Here is a 13,729-nt window from a genome sequence, read left to right as displayed (position 1 = left end):
CGAAGTTCAATTGTATTATACTCATCATGTGACAATATCTTCAGCCCAGACTAACGTAATGTGAGAATATGTTTTTCTTTCATTAGTCAGTCTTTACTCACTATACCGTGTTTCCTCTTCCTTTCATTTTTCTTATTACAAAGGCATAACATGTTAAAGCTAGCCAACCGTCTTCGCTCGAGCTCCACTGAATCGAAGCACAAACTGATGTTTGTATGAGTGTTTTTGGACTGTGTGAAGTCGAAGAGTATTTGCGCATGGTTGCCTTCAACTGCAGCGCGCTTCAAACGATATGGTGTCGTTGTTCAGCAATGTGCACACTCCATATAATATGGATATTCAGTCAGAGCGCAAAGCTTACGACAATCGTAGACATGTCTTTTGCAGTTCTAAGCACTTTGAACTGAAAGGAAATACGACGAACATTAAGAACACTACTGACCAAAAACGCAGTGTTGCGCAACATTTCGCCCTATAGCTCCCACGTATAGGTAGTACGTAACTGCGTTACTATTTAATTCCTCCAATTTTTGGTAAAGTTATTCAGACCCCACACATACCAACTTGGCGTTCCCTGCATTCTTCCGCTCGGGCAGTATTATCGCATGACGTCACGGGGGCTTCGAGAATTTGACGTGGAAATTTTAGCCGTCCGTCGAGGGGGTGGCCGAGGGCGCGCCAAGCCGCTACCCACGCAGCCCCCGCCACGGCGCGTGCGCGGTAGCTTCGTCGGCGCCTATATAAGGGGCGTCGCGGCGGGGCGGCGCACATTCGTGGCCAGACTGCGAGGCGACGCGAACGGCAAGATGCGCTGGTGCTCGCTCGCTGCCCTCTGCGCAGCCCTCGCCGTCGCCGCGCTGCGCCCTCCGCAGGTAGGCGCCCTTCCGCAACCTCCCCGCCTATAGCGCCATCAAACGATGCCACCACTCAGACCCATTCAACAATGGATTGCTTCCAACTTATCTTACCTGTTGTATACCTCTCCTGATTTCCCCCTGTGTCTATTGCACAACAATGGGGAAGGCCCTACTTAGAGAGTGCAGCAATTAGAGCTGCAGGTCAATATAGAATGCCAAGTATTCTAACAAACAAATACCTCTAGACATTAAATTTTTTAATCCAGTTTATTAATTTTCCAAAATTATTTCGAAGTATTAGATTTTGCAATCGTATATCTCTCTAAATGCGCCTTTTACTTTATTCTTGCTTGCCATTACGTTTCAGAAATTTTTACGTCGTGCTGACCTGGCTGTTTCCTAATCTTATACAACGAATCCGACTTCTCGGGGCATAACAACAGTCTCCCTGAGAAAAATCCAATTTCTGCCCATTTTTCACGTTCAGTTTCATCACTCTGTATATTAGTTTACCTGGCAGACGTTAGACAGCGAGTGCTGCAGAATGCTAATATGGCACTAACTGGCTTATAGTGGTTAGTTTCAAAGTTCGTCTGCTGAACTAATAAAATGAATGAACTTTATTAAGGTGTGATTCACATTTTGATGAAACTGAGCGTCAGAAAATCATTTGTAAATGTTTTTCTTTTTGTGTGTGTGTCATGTCAAAGTGTAAGCTTAAACGTTTCGGCTAAAAAAGTATGGATCTCGCTAAGTAGTCGAATTGTTAAACTGTTACCTTGTTGCAGCGCTACGAAGTATTAATTCTAATATAAAGGAAAAGAAGTAAGAGCGCCAGGCGGCAAGCTGTTTGTTGAAAATCGTCATGAAATTGCAAACCAATATTGGTAATTTTATAAATCAAATAAAAGTTAATTTTAGAGTAGAAGCTGTTACGTAAAAGATCAAACTTCGTCTACACGGGCACAATGTTGGGCGCTTTCTACCAGAGTTAATGTAAACTTACGACGTAAAAAATACCTATTTTTAATAAATATGCTTCACCCACAACGTGACATTCATTTCATGGAAGGTATACAAAATTTTTCTATTAAAAAAAGACTCGTAAAATGTGAAAGATCTGAACCGGTTTTTACTCATCCCAAGAGTTCTCGGACACATGCTATCCGAACGCATTATTGTCGCAGAAGGTATCTGGCATAAGACAGAAAACTCGCTAAGGAAAGTGGTAGTTACAAAAAAATTGAATTTGTTAAACTGAAAAACCCTCATTGACAGGAAATTTCTTTCTTAAGTGTCTCTAATGCAAAAGGTGCAGAAAATTAAAGGAACTTTCTTCCAGGATCTTTCGGAATTACTTGTTAATTACTTCAATTTACTCCGTATGGCAAAGCTGCCGAAGTATCTAAAAGTTTCACTTTTGCGGATTAAATGACAGGTTTGAGGAATAATCTCTCACAATAGGGTAAGTGCTTTGCTTTTTACATTAAAGGCCTGGTTTGATGGTTTTGTTTTGTATATTTAATGCAGCTACAGGTAATAAAGTATTTTATGCATAGCCATAACGATAAAATTATAAACTATATGTAAACTTATTTGCCTGTGGAATTGTCACTAAGCTCGATTGTTAAAGCTGAAAATAACTCGGGAAAGATGAATCTTAATTTTTTGTTTATAATTAATATATTTTGCTGTATCGTCATTACGAATTACAGTTTCGAAGCGTGACAATATACTCCAATCGAGATTCAGTTAAAGAAATTGCCTCAACAGACCCTGACAATATTTTCATGGCCTCTCCTGAACTGTGCAGAGCAGTATCATCGCTAAATTAAAACAGTGTGTCTGATGAACCTACGTAAGAGGTTCTGTCTGCTGCGCCGAATACTGCAAAATTCGGAATCTTGGTTTTCCCCCGTGATTCTGACTCAGCTCAATTATCTAAGGGCAGACAGCCAGGCCGGTAGCTCTAATTCATAAATGGAAAAAAAATTTGCTCGAATCTCGCAGTCGTACACTACTTTAATCCGTAACCTTGAAAACCGAGTCTTCTCGTTCTGCACATCTCAGTCTCATATCAGTGGAATTCCCGCGACTTTCACGTATGTTATTTCAGGATATACTCACCATTTGTTTGTTTTCTATTCGTCATGAAATTTCGCAGTATTCTTCAGTACAATGCTGAACTATCACTTTGCTTTAAGTATCCTCTCAGCAGCTTATCATCTGCTCTAAACTAACATGAAGTTCGAGAAAAATATTGCTGTTTCCCTTTTTACACACACTTTATTTTCATGGCAACTTTGTCATTCCTACTTACTGTATGTGCAAGAATGTCACATTCGGTCCATTTTTAGAGAGCAGTCTGAAGCTGGGTTAGTTACTTTGATCCCATTGTATAAGCGATGATACTGGGAAAAATTATGTCTTATTCTACATATTTTCACCTGTTTTACTGCTGCGTGAGAGGATACAGTATTGATTTCCTAAGCAACACTAAAAAAAAATACATCAAAGCAAGTGATGTAGTTGTCAATAATAATTTTGCTACGAACGAGAAATTTATGTAGCCTATCAGTCTGAAAATGTAGTCATAGTCCACCGACTTTCACATATTATGTACTATTCAGCGTATCACGGCCCCGCGGTGTCTCAAGCTGCGATAATATGCCATTATTGGTGGTAAGTGTGTACCAATAATAAGGGGAAGTACATTTTGCAAGCAACTAAGCACAAGAACTAAAGAAAAATAAGTTGCTGACGTTTTTAATGTGCTTCCTGTTGTAAATGATTCATGCATTTGTGACACTGTTTGCAATGAGGGTATGAGGTTTGTTAAGCTAAAAGCTTATCATTGTTTTCGCTACCCAGGTATTTTCGACAGTATGCTATACATAACACTTTCTGCACTTCTTCACATTTCCGTTAAAAAATTCTTGTATCCTACACCGTATTAGACCTATAGATACACTTCATATAATTTATAATTTCCTGTCTAATTCTTAATTATGTTATAGCATACTAGGTGGCCAAAGTAAAATACTACTCCACGTGTTTCCAATAACATTTAATCCGTCTCATTTTTTTCCACCATACTTTATGTTCACAAACTATCATCTCTTTTGGCAATTAATGACACTATGGAGACATTTATGTATAGCAAGAGCGGAAATGACTCACAAAACATTACTGCATTAATTTTTCTGCTATCAATGAGTGCTTAATATGACTGACCAGACTTAATAAATAAAATAAAAGCAATCGCTTCAGTCACAGATTTATTCATAAGCCGACAAGGCACCACAGGAATAAATTTCTATGAGCACACCGACAAACGTATAAATTCAGGAACAAGTTAAAATAAACATTCAAATGTGAACAAACAGGCGGAATTTGTAAGATAGTCGGTCATAAATGTTTATTTTTTTGAGAACGGACTTTCAATTCAATGGACATTTAATTCCTGAAATACACTGCGATTTTATCTATAAATTTGTGATTGGAGTGATTGCCTTTACATGTTTATTTATCAATGTTATCAATGTTGTGATATTAAATCTTATTGACAGAAACGATTGAATTACGTCGTATAGGTCTTGCATTTGTAATGTAGAAGTATCGGTGAACACTTTCAGAGCTCAAACATAACGACGTATCTCAAGCAGAACGACCAAGTCCATGCCAAGAAACATACGAGGGCTATTCAGAAAATAAGGAATTATCGCTCGCGAAATGGAAATCACAGTGAAAATCGGATGAAGCTTTGCACAGATGTGTTGGGCAGTCTCTCTAGTACTCCTGTAGATAGCGTCACGTGACTCTTCTCAGTTCTAAGCGCACGGTGAGCGGGTAAAGATGCCCAGAAAATAGTGCCTCCCGCCAAGTATGCGTGTCTCCCCCCAAGTATGAGTGCCTGCCGAGACATTTCGCCTGATTTCATGCAACCCCAAGTAACGTAACTATCATGCAGTTCCTTCTTCGTGACAGTTCTCGGCCGCACACTGCAGGGGCGATGAAGACGCTCCTGCAGTGTTTTCAATGGAGAGTGTTTAATGTTTAATCACCCAAAATACAGCTCGGATCTGGCTGCTTCTGAGTTTCATCTCTGCCCAAATGAACCGCTGGTTACGAAGACAACATTTTGGCACAGACAACAAGCTGCAGTCCAGCGTAGGAAATGGTCGGAAAGTACAGGAGGCTGGATTCTATGACGAGGGTTCTGGAAAGTTAGTACAACGCTACGACAGATGTCTAAGTCGGAGCGGCGATTTGTAGAGAAGTAACTGGAATGTGTAGCTAAACATTGAAAACAAAACATTTTTAGTGTGATTTCCCTTTCCCGACCGGTTATTCCTTACTTTCCGAATAGCTCTAGCAGATTACGAAGGATCGGCCATGCGACCATCCTTGTCTGACAGGACAGACAAGGGTTCTGAGTTTAGAAGCCGTAACACATGGAATACTTCATGTATATTAATGCGTATTAATATCTGTTCATCGAATTAGCAAATAAAATATAGTTTTAGAACTAACTACTAATAAAATCTTCATGGTTTCAAACCATTCACTGTCACTAAAAGTCGAAAAAATTTGCCTAGAAGCTCAGAACTTTAGAAACGTTACTAAGAAAATAGTTTCAAGTCTAAGGCAGTCTCTCTCATTCACTTTAAAATTGTTTTCTTATAAAAAGAAAAATCATCATATGTAGCAATTGCCGACCCTTGCAATCCACGTGCAGAAACTTTTGTTTCAGTAATATGTTGGAGAGAAGTAACTCTTGCTCGTTCTGTAACACTGTTTATGGATATCTACTGATGCTGCCCTACGCTGGTGAACACAGCCCTTTAATGTCAGTTTCCTTTTATTTCAGTCATAATCACGTTCTATAACACAATCGTAGCCGCTTTCGGCTACATTCGCCATCTTTAGATGCTTCCCCTCATGGGCGCCATTTGGCGAACAAAACATTGTATGATGGCCAGTGTAAGCTGAAACTGGATATGTCTGTGTCATCGAATGTGATTGCGTCTATAATAAAAACAAGTTCACAATAAGTCAGTCACTTATCTCCTTCGACGAAAAGCTGTTCTTTCATAACCTATTAATGTAACTAACTCTCAGAGAAATGGTGTACATATTGTGTACGTGTAGATAACATGAAAGTCAATATGCGAATACGGATGTACTTCAAGAACTGCCTCGAACGGCAGATTTTGGCACCAGATTTGTACTATGTGAACCTCATAAAATTTTATGAAAGGAAACAAACAATTAATTGAAGAATTACACCAAACAAGCACTACCATATTTGTAGCTCATTTTGACGTTAAACGTCTCAGGATTTCGTGTAGTAACAAAGAGCCTACTTTGATTTTATTGTTATTCCAAGTTTTCTGAATCAGTTTTGAATGATGCAGCTGTTATATGTGAATAATGACTTCTTCCGAAGCACTGTTATTCCAGGCGTATCAACGTCGGTAGCGCATTGAAGGTGTACTCATGTTAGTGCTGTAGCTATTACACACTTTTTCATTTTTAATGTTAAGCAAATGTTCGTTTTACTACATCAAGTCATATCAAACATAACTGAGTCACAGAGTGGGCATTATTCCTGTGGTCGAGTTAAATGTTTGTTTCTCATCTTGAATCAACAGTGTAATGAAGCTACCTTTTATTCGTTTATTGATAAAAATTATAATTTTGTTATCTATGGAGAATAACACCTGAAAGTGGTAGAGTTATGGGAACTGCGTGTACAGTAATACTAGCTACAAATAAACATGTGCCTGAACCTAAAAGGAAAGCTACATATCGAGTCGTACTAATCTTTTGAGATGGATTGTGCAGATCTCGATTAAGTCATATGAACGCATATCAGAGAATGAAAGGGCCTAGAAATAAAAGAAAGGCTCAAAGCATCTATTCGCGTACCTATAGGAGCGGTGCTGACACACTATCAGGAAATGCATAGCAAGCTTTCTGCTATGTTGATTCAGTCGTAGGATTTTTTAGTATATTTCAGGATAAATGATTTATTGAAGCTTAAGCCACGACGAAATTTACAGTGGTTACTAGGGATAATTATGAACTAGAAATTAAGTAGCATTCGCGGAGCATATAATCTGATATTAAGTGCATGTGTTGCCAGAAGTTGAAGGGGAAGGAGGCGCAACTTGCTGGGTGAGAGTGGAATGGGAATAGATGAGTAGATGCTGCAACGGATAGCCGTGTGTGGACGTGACTCACTACGTTCTTCTTATTTCTACACTATCTGATCAAAAGTATCTGAACACCAATTATTGCAGATCTGTAAGGGTTGTGTCCACCTTTCGGCTTTATGACTGCTTGAACCTTGACGGGACACTGTGGGAAAGGTGCCTGAAAGCTTTTGGAGGAATGGCATTCCATTCTTCCTCAAGAGCCGAAACCAAAGAGGGTGGCCGTGTTGAACGCTGAGGTCTGGAGCAAAGTCAACGCTCTAACGCAGCTCAGAGGTGTTCCATTGTGTTCAAGCCGGGACTCTGCGCACGCCAGACCATTTCAGGAGTGATACTGTCCACGAACCACTGACTCACAGAAGCTGTTTCATGACAGGATGCACTGCCATTCTCAGACAATTAGTCATCTTCTCCCAACTTTCTTTTACTGTTCGCAGTATACAATGCTGTAAAATGTACCCATACCATTCATCATTTAGCGTTTTCTTAGGTTAAACAAGGGGACCACGCCCTAACCACGATGAACACCCGCATATAGTAACGCCACCTCATCGGTACTTCACTGTTGGTTCTGCACATGATAGTATTCGCGGTACCCAAATCCCTCGAGTGGATTGCCAAAGGCTATAGTGTGATTCATCACTCCGAATCACTCGTTTCTAGATATTCGCTGGCCAGTGGCGTCTCTCTGTGCGCCACGTTGAGCGTCGCTTATCATTGGCTATAGAATGAGGAGGTTCTTTACCAATGTATGTCATTCTTTTTAACTCCCTATGCTCAGCCACTGTGCTAGTCGGACTATTTGTAACACTTTGGAACTCTCAAGTAATTACAGCCGCTGATTTCATCCAATGTTTGGAACCACCGTCCGCAATACTCGCGGTCCCTGTCTGACATCACTTGAGGTCAGCGTGGTAGCGTTTCTACTCCATAATGCCATCAGCAACGGTCGACTTGGGCGGATGTAGAAGGGTTGAAATGTCCTTCTGACTGGTTACTCAGGTGCCATCCAATGACCAGTCCACTTTCGAAGTCAGTGAGCTCTCCTGACAGAACCTCTATGCTGTTACTGCTTCTCTGCTGACGACGCGATGCTCCCCGTACCCCCTCTAATACTGGCTAGTCCGCCTCTCTGGACATCTAGTGGTCAGTTATATATTACATTGTGGTGTGGGGATACTTTCAGCCAGACAGTGCATTTATTCGAGAGCCTGTAGGCTACGATGACTTGTAGGACCGTGGGAAGGCGAAGACGCCAATTGTCGAGGAACGCATTCTACATCTACATCTACATCTACATTGATACTCCGCAAGCCACCCAACGGTGTGTGGCGGAGGGCACTTTACGTGCCACTGTCATTACCTCCCTTTCCTGTTCCAGTCGCGTATGGTTCGCGGGAAGAACGACTGTCTGAAAGCCTCCGTGCGCGCTCTAATCTCTCTAATTTTACATTCGTGATCTCCTCGGGAGGTATAAGTAGGGGGAAGCAATATATTCGATACCTCATCCAGAAACGCACCCTCTCGAAACCTGGCGAGCAAGCTACACCGCGATGCAGAGCGCCTCTCTTGCAGAGTCTGCCACTTGAGTTTGTTAAACATCTCCGTAACGCTATCACGGTTACCAAATAACCCTGTGACGAAACGCGCCGCTCTTCTGTGGATCTTCTCTATCTCCTCCGTCAGACCGACCTGGTACGGATCCCACACTGATGAGCAATACTCAAGTATAGGTCGAACGAGTGTTTTGTAAGCCACCTCCTTTGTTGATGGACTACATTTTCTAAGCACTCTCCCAATGAATCTCAACCTGGTACCCGCCTTACCAACAATTAATTTTATATGATCATTCCACTTCAAATCGTTCCGCACGCATACTCCCAGATATTTTACAGAAGTAACTGCTACAGGGATTTTCTGGCCAAACCTTGGGATTTTTAGGCTGAGATTCATGTTAGTTGAAAATATGTAGAATTAGTAATTCTTTTATTCATGCATAAATCGCTTTAATGGACATGTCCTGGTATTACAATTTAAGAACAACAAAAGTAGCTTAATTCATATACACCCCAAACGCATATGTTTTTCATATCAGGTGCATTGTGCTGTCACCTACTGCCAGGTACTCCATATCAGCAACCTCAGTAGTCATCAGACATCGTGAGAAAGCAGAATAGGGCGCTCTGTGGAACACACGGACTTCGAGTGTGGTCAGGTCATTGGGTGTCACTTGTGTCATACGTCTGTATGCGAGATTTACACACTCCTCAACATCCATAGGTCCACTGTTTCCAATGTGATAGTGAAGTGGAAACGTGAAGGAGCACGTACAGCACAAAAGCGTACAGGCCGATCTTGTTTGTTGACTGATAGAGACCGCCGACGAAGAGGGACGTAATGTGTAATAGGCAGACATCTATCCAAACCATCACACAGGAATTCCAGACTGCATCTGCATCCACTGTAAGTACTATGACAGTTAGGCGGGAGGTGAGAAAACTTTGATTTCATGGACGAGCGGCTGCTCATAAGCCACACATCACGTCGGTGAATGCCAAACGACGCCTCGCTTGGTGTAAGGAGCGTAAACATGGACGATTGAACAGTGGAAAAACGTTGTGTGGAGTGACGAATCACGGTACACAATGTGGCGATCCGAAGGCAGGGTTTGGGTGTGGTGAATTCCCGGTGAACGTCATCTGCCATCGTATGTAATGCCAACAGTAAAATTCGGAGGAGGTAGTGTTATGGTGTGGTCGTGTTTTCCATGAAGGGGGCTTGCGCCCCTTGTTGTTTTGCGTTGCGCTATCACAGCACAGGCCTACATTGATGTTTCAAGAACCTTCTTGCTTCCCACTGTTGAAGAGCAATTCAGGGACGGCGACTGCATCTTTCAACGCGATCGAGCACCTGTTCATAATGCGCGGCCTGTGGCGGAATGGTTACACGACAATAAGATCCCTGTAATGGACTGGTCTGTACAGAGATCTGACCTGAATCCTATAGAACACCTTTGGGATGTTTTGGAACGCCGACTTCGTGCCAGGCCTCACCGACCGACATCGATACCTCTCCTCAGTGCAGCACTCCGTGAAGAATGGGCTGCCATTCCAGCACCTGTTTGAACGTTTGTCTGCGAGAGTGGAAGCTGTCATCAAGGCTGATGGTGGGCCAACACCATATTGAATTTCAGCATTAGCGGTGGAGGGCGCCACGAACTTATAAGTCCTTTCCAGTCAGGTGTCCGGATAATCACTATGTGTGTGTGTGTGTGTGTGTGTGTGTGTGTATTTATATGCTTTCGACAAGGATGGGATATACTTTAGACAAGGATGCGATAAGTGGTTAACAAAGAATATGCAGAGCATCAAGTGAGAATGTTAAGAGAGAGTGAGTATGGAAATGGATAGTACTGTTTAATCAGTTTAAAAGTTTTGTCATCTAATGTTTATATTATTATAGCATTCAGTGAGAAGATTCCGGGTGCTGTGAATCGATTGCACTGATACACCCACTCACATTCAAGTGTATCGGTTGATATCTGTCAACACTCCGTCGAGTAGTTGTTAAGTAATGTAATCTCATTGCGCTGCATTTGGAATTCAGATACAGAGTTTAAAGACATGACACTGTAGAGTGCAAGGTTTCGCAAGAAGTGGACTCAGCCTTTCGTAAGACTTTGCAGAACACAATACGTGGAGAAGTTAAAGGGAAAGATGACTTATAGCGCAAGGTACCGTCATTGCGAGAGCATCACCTCCGTCTGCACTGTTTCAATTGAGAGGTAAGATCCACTCTACTTGTATCAACGCTGAGGAAGTCCTCTAGCATTTTCTGTAACAGTAACCAAATTTGCGTTGAATACACATATATCATGAAAGGACACCATACAAATTACTAACTACACAGACCGCATCTGTGAAGAATAATTATTTATTAGCCAGAGTCCCTTAGAATTAGTGGGTGTCGATCCTGAGTGAGAGCTATTGAGTCACATATTCAGACGCGCGGTGTATTTTAGCAACTCAGGTGAGTGAAAGGGACGGGATATATGTAGACACTCATTAAAGTTAGTTTTTGGAAACAATAACTAAAAGACTGATTACGACGGTGAAAGATTTGTTCCACAGTTTTGATCAATTAAGGTGTTAGCTATTGTTGTACAGTAACTGGTTTCCATACAATCCCAATTGAGAAAACAGTGGTAAATTAGTTAATGTCATTATACTATTTTCATCCGTGTAGTACAAGAATGAATCAGTTTCTGTTTTTGAGGAGGTTTTTTACTAAACATTTGAACAAATTGATCGGAACTGTTTCGTTTATGGTTTCCTCATTAAAGAAACAAAGTAGTCACTAGGGACGTAGCACTAATTCCAGTAGATGACGGGAGAGGGAAATTACTATAAACCTTGAATGATCATAGCAGCATCCTCTTTGATTTTGGAAAATAATAGAAAACAGAATATAGGCTAGCAGATGGAGTTTTGGAACATCCTCATCCTCCAGAGCAGGAGCCGAAAGTCTGCAACTTTTTCTACATAGTCTGCTGCTCTTATTTACTAGGTTGACGATATGATCACCTACACACTTGCCCTATGATAAAGGGAGCACTTCGGCTTTGGTAAAGAGTGGTACGTACAAAATCAGGTCATTGCGGTAAATTCTATAGAGGGATTTCTGGCAGGACAATACTCAAACATCTGAAGGAACACCATACAAGTCAAGTTAGAGATACACAACTGGAGGCTCTACTTCTGCAGACCACTTGGTTAAAGAAGACTATAGTTACAAGATACAATACGAAGTCTTACGTAAAATGTACAAAGAAAGGAAATTAATAAACATATATCCTGTTAACTGATTCTCCTGTTGCTACTTAGTAGAACAATACTATCATAAATGAAACACACACAGATCGTACTTTTCCATTTACAAGGTCGTGCTGCAAACTAACACCCCGAATTTTTTACGTGAAAACTCTTTAAGCTTTTTAAACAAAACAAACTTTATTAACACACTGAATCTTTGTTCTTCATGTTTACACATTTATTTCTCAACACAGTCACCCTGGTGATTAACACATGTCTCCCAACGAGAGATTAGTTTGTTGATACCGTCAATGTAGAATGTTTCATTTTGTTGACAGAGCCACAACCTCACCTCTGCTTGCACCACTTCATCGCCATAAAAGGAGGTCATTGAAGGTTTCCTTTAAGTTCTGGAAACAGATGAAACTCAGATAGGGCCTAGATGGGACAGAATGAAGGATGATCGATGACAGAGAACAAAGGCGTCAGATTATCGCAGATGTCGCAGCATTCGCTTGTTGTCTGGCACTGTCGCGCTAAAGAGGAGAGTGATCCACTCTTCGAATCAGTGCTTTCAGTTTTCTGGGGGTCTCGCGTTAAACCAACGAAGTTGTGTTACACACCGCCATGTTATATACTACATTCGGTGTCCTCTATCGACAGACGATTGCAATTGCGTCCGCGAAGCGGGAGAGTCGACCGAGTAACATGCATAACATGTAGTACCTTAAACGATCTTGGGAACCGAATAACAAATTCGGAGATATTACTTTTCGGCACGGCCTGATGTATACTAGATGGGGTATATATTTAATCATTTTAGTTCATTTCCTCCTTTTACACTCTCTCTCTCTATCCAGTCTCCTCCTCCCCTTCTCTGTCCTTATCTTCCTTCCTCATAACTGTCCATCACATGCTCCATCCTTTCTCTGTCCATCTTCTCCTTCCCCTTCTCACTGACCATTTCCTCAACCCACAACTTTCCGTCTCACTCTTTCTGCTCCTCTCTCTCTGTCCAACAGGCATCCTCCTCTCGCCTGTTCATCTCCTCCTGCCCCTGTCCGTATCCCCCTCTCTATTCTCTCTGTCTTTTCTCCCCCTATATGTTCATTTCCTCCAACCCCTCTCTGTCAATTCTTTGCTCTTCTCTCCTCCAACCCTCTCCTCCTCCCCCTAAATGACTCCATATCCTTCCCGCTGTCTGTCTCACCGTCTCTTACTTCCCCACATTTCTCTGTTCATCATCTCCAAACCAACAAGAGATCTGTGATTCATAGAGCCGCAGTACTTCTTTCCATATAGTAATATGTGTGCCAAGTTTAGCTGAAATCGGTTCGTGGATTTGGGAGGAGCTTTTTACCTGCGGCTTCACCCATATACACACATGCCACTTATATCTGACGTATATTTAACACATATATGTCACCCACATCTCTAGCGAATTTCACCCTACAGTTTCGTTTTCACACAGCTAAAAGTCTGCGACGTCACATCTCCTGAACTATGTATCACATAATGATTAAATTTTGCAGATACATTCAGTGATATGTGTAGATACTGTCCGCAAAATTCGTTGCAAGTAGAATTAGTAGTAAAGAAGTAATAAAATAAAATGTTATGAATGATGCGGGAGATTTTCACACATCTCAGTCTTTATAACGTCATATCTCCTTAACTATGGGGCGTACAATGATATAATTGTGCAGGTTCATTTAGCTGCATATGTGTATGCTGAACCGGAGCCGTCGAGATGTACGGGCTGTGTGGCGTGCGCCACAGCACGTCGCACTACGGGTCTGTCGACTTGCAGCGACCGTTTTTGGCTGGAAGCGAACTACTGTTT

General features: G+C 41.6%; 1 protein-coding gene across 2 annotated transcripts in view; it reads left to right on the top strand.

Moving 5' to 3' along the window:
• Positions 1-784: 784 nt before the first annotated feature.
• The window catches only part of LOC124596051 (neuropeptide-like 1), a 422,926-nt gene continuing 409,981 nt past the window's right edge, over positions 785-13,729 (top strand). For both annotated transcript variants that reach the window (XM_047135025.1, XM_047135024.1), the window contains exon 1: positions 785-872. In XM_047135025.1, coding sequence (XP_046990981.1) covers positions 807-872 — 66 coding nt within the window. In that variant the 5' untranslated portion in view covers positions 785-806. The remainder of the gene's footprint in view (positions 873-13,729) is intronic.

This window comes from Schistocerca americana, chromosome 2 (assembly GCF_021461395.2).
Source record: "Schistocerca americana isolate TAMUIC-IGC-003095 chromosome 2, iqSchAmer2.1, whole genome shotgun sequence".
Classification (NCBI taxonomy): Eukaryota; Metazoa; Arthropoda; class Insecta; order Orthoptera; family Acrididae; genus Schistocerca; species Schistocerca americana.
This window is presented reverse-complemented; position numbering and strand designations above follow the sequence as displayed.